This window comes from Triplophysa dalaica, chromosome 12 (genome assembly GCF_015846415.1).
Source record: "Triplophysa dalaica isolate WHDGS20190420 chromosome 12, ASM1584641v1, whole genome shotgun sequence".
Taxonomy (NCBI): domain Eukaryota; kingdom Metazoa; phylum Chordata; class Actinopteri; order Cypriniformes; family Nemacheilidae; genus Triplophysa; species Triplophysa dalaica.
In genome coordinates, this window is record NC_079553.1 from 20,504,016 (window position 1) to 20,518,018 (window position 14,003).

The window sequence follows — 14,003 nt, forward strand, 5'->3', positions numbered from 1 at the left end:
CAAGCGTTTACCTTTATAAACGAGTTGATGATACACAGGGTGCTAAAATCAACCAGAAACTGGAAATGTTTTTTTTGCTGACCTAAAACCGCACCCTTTCAAAAGTAGGCCTATTTTTTCAGTATAACGTCTCCACATGCCTTAAGCAAGAAACAAATATGTTGCTGGTTGACAGATATGGAAAGTTTCAAACCTGAAAGATAATGGGCTTTCGTCAGATTTACATGGAATTTCCACCTACAGAAGTTAAAATGAACTTCGACAGAATTGCAATTGGAATGTCATTCACCTGACATTATTCTACTCATAAAAGTCTTTTTGTATGCATGCAAGTATATTAACATGGTGTATATAATTTAAAATGTATGTGTGTTACCACAAAACGTTTAGGCATACTGGCCAACAGCGATGTTTATATTATATAATCATATATTATATTTGAATTGCTTTTATTCCCTTAAAGTAGTATTAGATCCATCCGGTACGTACAAATCTCATTTAATTTTCCTGTGTCCACCATCCTGGACACTGGCATGCAGTTGATCATAAAGAGTCTTTTTAATTTTCTGACACGTATAGAGTTGGTTATAATTCTGGCAGGGGCGGACTGTCAACAAGGGCCCGCCCAGACTGTTTTTTTCTCTTTTTCTTCTATAGCTACGCCTTCGTAAAAGAAAGGGAAGTTAGAATACTCACAAATGTTTCAACCATTCTCACTTGGAGGCTTCAAATGCTTAGCCACCACCGATGGGTAAAAGGTAGGCTATACATTTATTCTCCATTAATGTTTTACTTTAATTAATGCTCTTTAATTGGAATATAGGCCTAAAAAAGAAATCATAGAAACAACCAATAATAAAAAATATTTCCAGTCATTCATGGATTTAGACTTGTAGACATTTTGCCATTTATAGTGACAACTGAATTTAAACCATCAGTTTACTGTTTGGGTTTCTGTAGTCCTGCAGAATCTAAGATTCCATGATTTTGGTAAATATCTATTAAGAACAGGCTGACATTAAAAAAGTTAACACATATCTGATTAAATACTTAAAATTTGAATATTTGGGCATGTTAAGAAGATTTTTGTACTCGAAGGGATGTTGACTGCATATGAGACATGAAGAAGAATTGTATTGTTTCACTGTCTACATCATAATTGTAATATTTTTTTGGGGGGGGCAATACAAACTATCTTTACTAAATACATACAAAAATAGTGCACATCCAAACAATGTTCACAGTAGGAAGGAAATGTAAAAGACCACCCACTGGCCTAACGACAGAATCAGAGGCGTGGGTGAAGAGATCTTGTGTTCTGCTTCTCCTCAGCGCTTCTACATGAAGTTATTTAAAAACAGAATTGTTACAAGTTGGTTTAATTTACATGACTCTGTGGCTAAGACAGATCTGACCCCAATTTTAATATAATGTAAAATAAGTTATATGACATTTTATCTTTGTTCATAGTTAATTGTATCTGTAAATCTCATACTCAGTTATCCTTTCGTTTAGGACGTGGTGACGATCACAAAACTCTCAGTCTGATCTTAGTCAGAAGTTGCCAGGTAAACTAATATCATCAAGTCTGGCCGCCCCATGCTTGCTCAGAAACATTACAATAGTTATTTTAGTCACAATCATGCAACTTGCCAAGGCAGGTGATAGGTGGAAAATCTGATACATGTACCAGAAGGATTCTTAATAAATCAACAATAACAATTTATTATGCCAGGCAGGTACAACATCAATTAAAACCAATGCACATACAAAGCAAATTCAAAGTTGAATTTAAACAAAGAGTATAAACAAGTACAATAATTAAATAAATGCATACCTTGCAAAATCGAGACACACAGTTGCAGTGTGGGACGTTCTGGTTACAGATGCTTCACTAAGTCCAATGCACCTTATAGACCCAGATGTAACAAAGAATTCAATGGTCGGTGAGAAACCTAGCTTGTTTGTTTTCTTGTGAATGGGATCTATCTGAACAATCTACCTGTAAACAAGATTCCCTGAGAAAGTCACACCTCTTAGAGAAGGTCAGGTTATGTCCTAAAGTCAAAAAGTTCTAATACACTCTTTGATAGGTTTGAAGGAACCAGACCATTTTACCCATCGCACCTTGACCTTTAAAACAATACCAAGCATGATGATCAAATCTTACTAACAAGACAATAATCGATATACATAGAATGAAATGCGTTAGCACTTTTCTAGAGATCAGGGCCTGAAGAGATGAAGGGGAGAGTTGTGATAAGAAGAGGGGGTTCAGTTCCTGGGCATCAACGACGCCTGAGGGGAGGGCAGGATATCATTCCTCAGGATCTGACAAAGAATGGGCTTCTACTGTTTTGTGACCCAGCTCCACAAACAAACTCAGTTCTTGGCACTTTTCCAGCTGCCTTACAAAAACAACACAATCCCTTTTTTATATACAAGCCGACACTCATACGGAAATGACATTCAGTTCCTGTGACAGTTAAGAGCTTTTGGATATTTGCACTTTCTCATACTTAATGATTCTTCCTCCCTTTGTGACTATCTCTTTATATTCCATAGCTCCTTTCTCCTCAATGTAACGTTCCTGAGTCACTTTGCCAGTCTCTGGAAGGGGGCATGGAAATGACATTAAAGACATCTGATTGTTCAAACCCGCTCCTTTTAACGGGACTACTGCCTTTCCCATTTCCCTCTGTTGTGGTTGATCCGTTCGATAGTATAACACAGGAGATTTCCTGACCTCCATCCTTGGTGGCGCGGCTGCTTGCAAACCCCACCTTTGATTTCCTCTTATTTCATTTGCCTGTGTTACGGAGACGTCTCTTGGTTTGATATCCGTTTGTGAACCTGAAGCAGCTCTCCTGATGTCTAAAATGACTTCAGACATAGAAGCTCTGTAAAATGGATTGTTCCCCACCATACGGGACACTGGCATACAGTACGGAAGATCTTTTAAAGTTTCTTGAATTTTGCTGGGAGACACGGATTGGGTGGGTAACCTGATTCGGGCACAGAGTTCAGCAATGACTTTACCCATAGCCCAAACATCTGAACGCTTGTCACGAACTCCCCTCATCTGCAGGATCTCTGGAGCAGAGTACGCTTCATTGCCCATGTTTGCTGCAGAGCTCAGTCCATTTTTAGAGAACTTTGCCAGTCCCAAATCAATGATCACAGCACGATAGGTTTGATGCTCAACCTAAAATAAAGGGGAGCAGCAAGTTGTCATGGTGACTCAAAATAATCTACATTTCAAATTGGGTATGTTTAGTTAATAAATTGTTTCATACAGTATGTCATTTCAACATGAACTAAATCATTTCTCATCCAAAAATCCCCAGGATAATATTATCTACCAATCATTTTACTGATTTCATTGTCAAGTTACAGTATTACTGTTATTGTGTGCCAACATTTCTTATTTATTTCTTCTCAGGAAATCCAGGGAAACATCTAATACACAGTCTGGCTCACCATGATGTTGTCTGGTTTGAGGTCTTGGTGGACGATGTCTTTACTGTGTAGATAAAGTAAACCTTCACACATCCCTGTGATGATTGTGGCTCTCACTGCTGGAGTCAACTGAAAATACACAAACAATATGGTTTTGTTGAATTTGTTGAATATCCACAAATGCAAAAATAGACAGAAATAATTCTTATTTAATTATGCTACAGGAATAGTTCTTACTGGTCTAGGTCACAAGACCCAAACGTAAATAACACCTTTGCATCTTAAAACAGCTGGAATGGGATAAGGAACATGGCAACCGACAGAGCAACACAAATGAAGTTAATTCTTTCAAGTGTACCACTTCAATACTGCTTGGGACTGAATGTATGTTTTTTTCAAGCATATTTTAAGAGTAACAGTAGTAAACTTTGAGTACACTAGTGCACATCTATCTTTTTTGTTTGTACTGCAACTACACATATTTCTGATAGTTTACTGTATAACTATTTTTAACACAACTAGAATATGCTAAATGAACAATGTAAATATAAGGCCAAATATACAGTATATAGTCTAAATAAGTCAAGAACAACAAGTGTTTTCTGGGAGGTACATAAAAATAGACTGAAAGTATACTTTTTTTTTTTAAAGGAATACTAAAAGCACACGTGAAAAAAATTATTTTTTGTAAGGGTGTAGTGCACACTAATAATAAACCGGAGATTAATTACAAAACGTTTTTTTGTTGTTGTTGTTGAGACATTCCATGGGACTGTGTCAGACACACAATTACCTGTATTTTGGAGATTTGTGTTTTAAAGATGGTCGTCTCAAGATCTTCCCCGAAGATAAATTCTAAAGGAATGTTCCACTTCGAGTCTTTTATCCAAGGGTCACCAAGAAGCTTCACCACATTAGGATGCCGAGCATTACTAGGGTTAAAACATCTGGTGTTATACTGAATTCAGTAAGATAAAGGTCATAACAATAAATATGTTTTTTAAATCTGTACATACTGATATACTCTGCATTCTCTTTCCAGCTCTATTCTGTTGATGAGACCTACAGGAACTCTCTTCAAAGCAGCCCATGAGTCTCCAAACTTCTCCTTATATATTTTCCCAAAGCAGCCCTTAGCCAGTGTTTGTGTACAGTACGCCATTCTATGCTGAAAAAAAATCCCAACCCAGAACATAACATTTAGCTATGTGGATGACAAAATGTGTTATTATGATCTTTTAATTTTTAGATTACAAAGTTTGTGAGTTTTGTTGAAGTCTAACACATGTTCTTTTAGGATATGAATGGAGCAGTAACACCTTTGGCAAAACCTCTCTGTTAAGTCTCTACATGCTGTTGGAAAAAATGTTGTCAAACTGGATCTGGATTGCCAAAGAAACCATAATTCTTTCTTACACTCAATAAAATCAAGTCGTCTATAATCATATTGTTCAAGACACATTCATTATAGCCTAGATAGAATCCTACCCATCTCCCCACTAAAAATAAGTTTTATTATGTTTCCGCCCATATCCTCTGTAAATCATGACAAGCATTCATAACAAATGCCTGACTGGCGAAAGATGTGGTTCTTCTATAAATTGTAGCAGTTGTCATCTATGTTAAGATTACTGCCATGAAATATGTAAACACTGACCGTTATAACAACATAAAACTACACAAATGTCAGTCTGACAAAAAGTTAAATGCTCTTACCTGTATAAGTAAGTTACTTGAATGATAAGGCTGAATGTCCTTCGAGAAATCAGAAACTTTATTTCCTGCTTAATGACTTCATGCGTGACCACACCTCTGCATTTCAATAGAGCACATCTGTCAGTGACACAAGCAAAAATACACAAAAGTGTTACTGTTTGACAGAAAGAGGAAATCTCTGAGACCTAGATTTGAGAAAAGTTATTAATGTCCATGGTTGCACTTAAATAAATTTACTAAAGTACTACTTTGCTTGAGACGCTTAATGAAAGTTTGCTGGAAAAGTCCTGATTTATTCAAATCAGTAACTCAGTAAAAGATAAAGTATAGTACACTCTGTGGTATGAACTTATATTTACACGGACTAAGCCGGAACAAGACAGATGTTTTGTATAGGTGTCAAGCATGAACACAACATTAATGAACATTCTGAATCCTTGTTATTAATCTAACCCTCAGTCCAAAGTTAATGGGAATTTTGCTTGTGGCTTTTTCAGTACATTATGCTATGTTTACTTACATTTAATAATTTAACTGATGCTTTCATCTACAATTATGCTTCCAGAATAACATAAGCACTGCCATAATACACAATTTACAAAGACTGTTCAGCCAAGAGAAGAAAGGAAATATCAAAAGCACGAGAGAACTATTATATATTATGGTAGGCTATATCATTTTACTGTCTATTATATTATAAAATACCTGGGTTACAATTCACTTTTAAGGTAGGATACAATCTGATTTGACCACACAAGCTAACGTTATCTTTGTGCGTTTACGTTGCACAATATAGAACAACCAACAGATGGCACTGTTGTACTAAATGGTATATTTGTATACGCACATAAACGTTTTTTAATAAGTGTGGAGCAATATTGATAAAAATGTTTTTTTTGCTTTTGAAAAGTCATGTACAATACATTTTAATAGTAGCCCATACAGTGTGAACCTTTATTGTATGAATATACAGTGGAACACGTTGCTTTCAGGTTTAAGCTTCAATTGTTATACTCTTATGCATGCTTTGTATCTAAACGATACTGCATGTCTATTACTATATATACTTAACTGTATATATACATATTAAGTACATGTACATATTAAGATCAAAACAGACCTACATGGCAACCCACGTGCGCATTACAGTGCGCGTTCACTGCGCTGTAAACAAACACGTGCTGGCGTTCGTTATGAAAGCGGCAGATTTAAATGACAGATAGAGTTCAAGATTTTCATTTGATCCATGTTTGAAAGTCATATTGAAACGGCATGAGGGTAAGTAAATCACCACAAAAAATGAATTTCATTTCTGCCCATTTCATTCCTGAGGAAAGATGTGACGCATGCGCAATATCGCACAAAATGAGCTCGTGAGCTCTGTCTCTATTTATATGTCCACAAGAGAAATGTATAGTAAGCCGATTTTACATAAACAGTAACGTAAGGCATAATATGCGATTGTGTTGGATTATATGCGTTTGTTTGTTTGTTTATTGCCTTGTGTTAAATTTTATATCGTATTATATGGGTTTTGGTTAATTGTATGTGTTTGTATTGGTAACTGAAAGAAAGCTTCGTTTATTAATATCACTTTTATTTATCGCACAAGCTGTAGCATGAGCGCACTTTAATTTGAATATGACGTCATTTGGAAAAATGTATTACAGAGACAATCCTGCTGGGGTTAACTGAGGTCAAGTGCATTGCTTAAGGGCACGGTGGTGATTCATTTCGTGCTATGAGCACTGAATCTTAACTGATACATCACATCTCATATCTCAGACATTATCATAGCTCACCTGTATCTGTAACATGTCAGGCTGTGTTCTGTGTTTTTAGATGAGATGAGATGAGTGTTGGGCATAAGATATATTTGTACATTTACATTTAGAAATATGGCTTATTAGATACAATAAAGCGATTTGTCATATGGTAATAATACAATAAGTGCTTTATACAACCTTGCTTTTACTTCTTATTAAAGAAGTACGTATACAAATTGACATTTTTAAGGGCTTTTTTAGTAAGCAGCTTGCTTAGAATGACTAGCATAGTTTGTAATAATAAGCTTTGTTTGAAAATGTCAGCTTCTATTAAATATTCTTCCCAGGATGAAAGAAATTATGTCGGGATGTAAATGTCAACGTCTGGCAGTTTATACAGATATACATACAGATATAATACAGTCTTAATTGACCCTGTTTAACCTACCTAACACACATCCATAGTATTATTGTGCGTTTTCCATTAATTCCCAAGAAAAATGAGCTGCATTCGGGTCCTGCGTTTTTCTTGTTGTACATGTTGTTTCCATCACGAATAAACTGGGTTGGGTTGTGATTACGTAAAATATGAACCATGTTAAAACATGTCAAATATGAAATATGTTGCTGCGCAAATACTTTAATTATAATAAACTTTAATTATAATAATTTAATGTGTCTTGTTACAGTTGTTGTTCCACTTTATATACAATATATAAAGTCAGACTGAGACTGTTAAAGTTTGTCAAAACTCTGGTTTCGTGCATGCATCAGCTTCAGATCTATGTGTTTTTGCATCACTAACTGTTCTATTAAGTAATTCAGTAATTTATTAAGTCAAATTTTGTCTTGTTGTCCCATGGCAGTGATCAACGGATGAAAAAATTGGATTGAACTATGGTCATATGACTTAAATAACCCTTTAATGTTTTTAGATTGCTGTGTGGTTTGACCGTGGCAAGGGTTATTCAACTGGCACGTTTGTATAAAATGTGGCACTTGTAGATCATATTGTTGGAATAAGACAACCCATGAACTCCCAGCATCCCGGTCCAGACTGTCTGCCCAGTTTATTTATATTTGCCCATTATGCGCTCTGTATCCAAATGGCTGCTAAACTGACTGCAGGTCAGCTATTGAGCAATTTTCATATAATGACTTTTTATGCAGTATGTGTTTCAAACAGAGATGGCGATGTAGAGGCAAAGTTGTGGATTTTATACCTTAAAGGGATAGTTTACGAAAAAAAGAAAATTCTGTAATCATTTACTCACCCTCAGGTTGTTCCAAATCTGTGTAAATGTCTTAGTTCTGATGAACGGAAAGTTAAAAACCAAAAAATATATCTCATCGACCATTTATTGCCCTAGTAAAACTAAATACTAGAGAAAATACAAAAACTACTATGGGAGACAATAGGGGATGAGATTTGTTTGGTTACTGACATTCTTCCAAATATTTTCCTTTGTGATTAGCAGAACAAATACAGGTATACAGGTTTGGAACAATCTGAGGGTGAGTAAATGATGACAGAATTATCTTTTTTGTTTGAACTGTCCCTTTAAGAAAAAAGTTAGGTGTTTTGAGTTGTTGTTAGGCAGTTGCCAGGCTGATGTGGGTGGTTGCCAGGACATTGCTAGAGTGTTCTGCTGGTTATTAAGGTGTTGCTGAGTACTAATTTAATATTACGTGATTCTATTATTTGCTATACGTGAGAAAGAACTCTTGACAGTCTGTCTTGAGTTTGTTTCCATGGTGATGTAATGAATGACAGGTCAGCTGCTGGTGAGATCCCCTATTAAGCGAGTTACAGTAGAGGTCAGAGAAATTGAATGTCCTCTTTAATTTCATCATTTCCCCAGACAGAAAAAGCACGTCTTTTCAGGAACAAGTGAACATTGCTGCTGAAATGATTCAAGGGTAAAAAGAACAACACAGACCACAACACAAATTTTAGAATGCAATGCATTATTTTCTTGCTTTCATCATCATAGCTATGAAGGCCGACATGAATCAAAGACAAGCATAGGCTCCAGTGATCACAGAATGTGCACCTTGAAAGTCACTTTTGTTGTTGTCTTTGATATGTGCTTAAAACAAGGCTTGGCAGCTGGGTTTTGCGCTATTAATTTGACAGATTAATCCTAAGGAACGCAGAGTTTAATTTGACCCGTTTCTTTCTTGGCTTTGATTTCGGAATGCTTTCATACTTCTGACCCACTTTTACTTTGATACCGATTGTGAACACGACCTGCCTCCACCCTTAAGATGCTTTTCATTGAATTTACATATTTACAACAGTGCTGCTTTACGACGTAAAGATGTGGTTGACCCGACTGAATTAGGAAGAATGTTCGACCAAGAAGGAGTTATGAATGAGTGTGAAAGCGATTAACTGCCCTTATGAGAAGACAATAGATGACAACGCTGGTTTGTTGAACGCAGGGAACTTGATGGGGTGTAGGAGTGCAGGAGGGTGTGAGTCTATGCAGGTGTAGATCCAGTGATAGTCCTGTAGGCAAGCATTAGTGACCTGAATCTGACACGGGCTTCAACCGGTAGCAAGTGGAGAGAGGTGAAAAGGAGTGTCACATGAGCCCTTTTGAACTGTTGGAAGACCAGGTGTGCTGCTGCGTTCTGAACCAGCTGGAGTGGTTTGATAGCCTTTGCAGGAAGACCAGCAAGGAGAGCATTTCAGTTGTCCAACCTTGAGATCGAGGGCCTGGACAAGGAGTTGTGTCGCATGCTGGGGAGATAGGGTCTAACATTTCTATGTTGAATATGGCATATCGGCATGACCACGTTTTCTTTGCAATATGATCATTGAAGGACAGCTGTTCTTCAAATACTGTATGACTCCGAGGTTCCCGGCTGTTTTGGAAGGAGTGATCGTGGTATTGCCAAGTTGGATGGGGAGATCGTGTTGCACTGTGGTGTGTGCCGGAAACACGAGTAGTTCTGTCTTGGCAGGGTTCAGATGGAGGTGATGCTCTTTCATCCAAGCTGAGATGTCTTCTAGGCAGGCTGTTAATATAGCCTGGATGCATTTAGGCTAACTAAACAATGAAAGGATTAGTACACATTACAATAGTGCTTCTGGAACAGTGTTTACATCTTCAGAAGTGGTCGATAGCTTTATAGATAATTATTTTACAATTTATGTTAGTTGCAGCCTTTCAGGCATACATCAGCGAAGCATTTCTTTTAAGATAATTTTACACCCATAGGAACAATACTGGGGTTTCATCTGTTCATTAGTATTGGCAAAAAGATGAGTTGCAAAAGATGTAGCCTATATTCATTCTAGAAGTTTCCATAACTTTTAAGAATTACTTTTGCCTTGTTTTTCATATTTTTATAAATATGTACTATATATTTGTTTCTCTACAATATATATATTTGTATGTTTCATTTATTATATTTATGTTTTTATATTTAAATTTTGTCTCTTTTCATATTTGCAGTAAACAGCTTGGACGCATTACTAGGAGGATGCATTTTATTATGTACGTTTTAGAATTCACAGGATTGCCTGTATAAATAGCATTTGTGCATCAAGTTCAAATATGTTAATTAGTCTAGATTTTTGAAGGTGTTTTAAATTATATATCTGTAGTCCTGACAGTATGTTTATGGTGAAGATTTCCATTTTGTAGACACTCTGTTCATCAGAGAAGTAAATAATGGTAATGATGCGTGTAGCAACGTCACATCGACTTGCTCATGACACGCATGACGACGGTTTAAAGAATCTCATCAGACTAATTGGTTTTCCGCCACCGTGGGCTCACAGTGCATTAGCAGTGAGAGGTAGCTGGATGATTTAAGCTCATAATCCAGCACAGACAGTCTACACAAATCAAAACTCTTTTCAAAAGATATAATATGTGATAGTTGACACATGCACGGTAAAACTTTTGCATAATCTTTTAGAAATCAACAGAACATTTGTACACATCAGTGCTTCTGATTTGTTCAATGTTTAATGTCTGTTGTGTTCATAACGCTCAGTCATTTGAGTGTGTGTCTCCATTTGACTCTTTCTTCATCTTTGTTATCTGTGAGCATGGGTCACTGGACTCTTATATACTGTCAGTCCTGCACAACTTTGGCAGCGCTGTCATCGCATTGCCGGTGTGAGTCATGGACTGCGGTCTAATCTACGGCAGCGAGGCCCATCACTGCGGCCCGGCAAACTGTCATCCTCTTCTGGCAGCGTTCTGCTCTTTCAGGCTTGGCTAAAAATTCAGGAACTGCCATTAACTGATTTAGCTGCTTGCGCTGTAAGTTTAGCCTGAAGTCACAAATTGTGGCAAGCCATGGAAGAGAAAAATCCCAAAGGAGATCTCATTAATACTGAAAATTGTTTCAGGTAGACAAGAGTGAGATTAAACAGAAAGCAAATATAGATTTGCACATTTGCCAAGTAGTCTCACACTGCATTGGAAAAGAGTGTGCAAATAGTCATTGTGCAAATCGTACTATAAGTGTGGTATTTTGTATTGCACGTAAAAACGGGGCTTAAAGCTTAATGCATGTCTTTGATTCATTTTTTACATGCATGACCTTTAAACTCAGCCATGCCCTATGAAATTCATTTTATTTTTCCCTAAATTCCCATATCTTTTTTTTCATTCTATTTGTCTGGATTCTGTGTTTTCGTTTTTTACAAATATATTTGACTGCATAAAAAAATGAGATCTTGGTTACACAAGCAACACACCAATTTGGAGCAGTAATCTTAATATATGATAAATAAGATCACTAATAAATAAGATTATTATAAATTGAGCTGTTGATTAAAGCTTTGTGAAAAATGTCAGTTTAACATACTTTCACTCATGCAAAGATGTGTAAGTAAAGTGACCTGCAGTCTTCTGTTTCGAACAGACAATGTTTTCTGTTGCTGACCATTTTACCCTTTAAAAACAATAATTTCAGAAGTATGTCTCTGTGTTACCTGTGTGGGTTCTGCCTCCGCTTGGGGAGGAACACAGCGGTGCTGAGTGAACATTAGCATTGACCGGGGCAACTTCTGCTTGACTGACTGTCAACCCTGAGCTAGGGTCTGTCGGCTCACTGGAGTGGAAGAGACGATTTCCTGCAGTGTCCACCATTCCCATCTGAACTGTCATTCATAAACACACACGACCACAGCCTACCAACAGCCTTAAAATGAATCAGCTTTATTTCTTTTTAATCAGCTTTAAACTGTATGTAAATTGGCCTTGTGTGTTTGTGCCACTTGGACAAATAGATGTTTTCCTCAAGCCACTAAAAGTAAGAAGTCGGCCACATTCGTCTTTCTTATCAAATCGTATGTTTTTGCATATTTCATCACACCATTTTTTTTTACATTTTACAGTGAAAGTTTACACAAAAAATAAAAATGGTGTCATGATGTATTCAAGTCAAAGGGGCCAATGGTGTTTGGCTGGTGGTTTGCTGTCTCATGCAAGCATCTAGCACTCAAAGTCACGGATTTAACTATTGAGATTAGAGAAGTGGATTAAGAAAACAGTTGGATTTACTGATCCCTCCCGGCAGAATGACTTCACTACGGCTTGTGTTGATATACTGAGAATGGACGTCATAGGTTCCTATTAGAGAATTTCTTCACAGATACCGATAGCCGGGTAATTCAGAGTGATATCTGCCGATATCGATTCTGCAGATTAAATGAATATTTCTTAACTTTCTGAATGGTATTAATTAATGTAATCAAACTGGGGATTTTCCTTACATTTTCTGTAAACAGATCACAAATTCATTGCATTTTCCTGTCCTTTTTTGATTGATAGGATATATCGGCCCTGATCATCGGTAGTATCAGCTGATAGTATGAAAAATTGCATTTATCAGCCCATACAGATTATTGGCCGATATATTGGTTTGTCTCTAGTTCGTATATGGTGTTAAGTACAGTAAGAAATGGATTCTTATTCTTTATACCATGGACTGTCTGAATAGTCGATTCTGATTGGCTGTAAGGTGTGCATTAATACCCTTTAACGCACGGGTAGCTCCAGTCAGTTTGATTAAATTTGAAATTAACTGCCTAAAACGTTAAAATAACATAATTTTCACCTGTTTGATCTAAAATTACACATCTATAAAATCTTTAACTTGGCAAAAGACCATGTTATAAACAGGATAATCCACAGCTGTCCGTGCCTTAAAGGGTTTTAATGCACTTCACGGAGGTTCCTGGCATATACGTTGTGCATTAAAATCCTAGCTACCTATCCCTTACTTATGGTGTTTTGTTGATGTTTAGATGCATACAAATAACATAAATGTGCTTATAAGTCAACATGAAATGGTGTTTGCAACCCATTTCAATTTTTTTACATATTTCAGAAAGAAACCCAATTCAAGGAGAAAAAATGTAGAGAAGGTATTGCTTGTATCCATCAGGAATTGATTGACAAAAAAAAGTGATTAAAGATTTAAAAAAAATGTACTGTTTATTTCCCTTTTGGAATAATGTGCTGTTAAAATATGCGAAATAAGGCCAGGAGAATTTTTTAGGAAAGTAATTGGAGTTTAATGTAATTTTACATTGGCTTTAAGTTCTCTGAGCATTAAAGGGGTCATATGACATGACAAAAACTAATTTTATCTTTTTTTTAGATGTAATGCAATGTTTATACATGATTTAAGGTTCAAAAACGCTGTATTTTTCCCATTCGCATATCATTTTTAGCAAAGCTCTGTTCGCTCTAAAAGGCGAGTTGTGCTGTGATTGGCCAGTTATATTAGCTTTCATTAACAACATATTTAAGCCTGGATAACAGATCCTTTAACTCACTGATGCACAGACACGGAGAGTGTACGATATGCAGTTCATAAATCTCTCCGTCTTCTCCCTCCCTCCCTCCCTCAGCTCTTCGCTCCGATCTCGTCTTCTTTAGCATCACAGAAGCGTAGAGAAGGGGCGTCCTTGTGCCCTAAGCATGGGAGAGAGCGAGTGAGCGCTAGAGAGGGTAAGAGAGAGAGAGAGAGAGCAGGAGAGGGAGGGGAGCTAGCGCGTCAGTCAACTGCAGTAAGCAGAGGACAGCG

At 36.8% G+C, this 14,003-nt stretch overlaps 1 protein-coding gene and 1 long non-coding RNA gene across 4 annotated transcripts; one reads left to right on the forward strand and one right to left on the reverse strand.

Annotated features, from left to right (window-relative positions):
- Positions 1–693: 693 nt before the first annotated feature.
- Positions 694–4,641, forward strand: LOC130433096 (uncharacterized). Of its 2 annotated transcripts, XR_008908530.1 has the most exons (4): positions 698–758; positions 1,516–1,568; positions 3,443–4,426; positions 4,502–4,641. It is a non-coding gene; the product is annotated as an uncharacterized LOC130433096 (long non-coding RNA). The 2 variants fall into 2 exon arrangements; XR_008908531.1 differs by lacking the exon at positions 1,516–1,568 and having other exon boundaries at positions 694–758.
- On the reverse strand, positions 1,699–6,401 carry LOC130433094 (uncharacterized). 2 transcript variants are annotated; one of them, XM_056762792.1, is made up of 6 exons: positions 6,300–6,401; positions 5,176–5,292; positions 4,476–4,627; positions 4,253–4,391; positions 3,481–3,588; positions 1,699–3,205 (listed from the first exon to the last, which is right to left on the reverse strand). In XM_056762792.1, exons 3-6 carry the CDS (start codon positions 4,619–4,621, stop codon positions 2,486–2,488), a joined length of 1,113 nt encoding a protein of 370 aa, XP_056618770.1. In that variant the 5' UTR covers positions 4,622–4,627; positions 5,176–5,292; positions 6,300–6,401; the 3' UTR covers positions 1,699–2,485. The 2 variants fall into 2 exon arrangements, with proteins under 2 accessions (XP_056618770.1, XP_056618769.1); XM_056762791.1 differs by lacking the exons at positions 5,176–5,292; positions 6,300–6,401 and having other exon boundaries at positions 4,476–4,654.
- Positions 6,402–14,003: the final 7,602 nt, after the last annotated feature.

Bases quoted from the DNA above. Each gene is read 5' to 3' on its own strand.
- LOC130433094 (XM_056762791.1), bottom strand. From the start codon at position 4,654: ATGTTCTGGGTTGGGATTTTTTTTCAGCATAGAATGGCGTACTGTACA. The intron at 4,392-4,475 runs GTATGTACAGAT...TTTTAACCCTAG, and splicing joins AGAGAATGCAGAGTATATCA to TAATGCTCGGCATCCTAATG. The intron at 3,589-4,252 runs GTAATTGTGTGT...GTGTATTTTCAG, and splicing joins CACAAATCTCCAAAATACAG to TTGACTCCAGCAGTGAGAGC.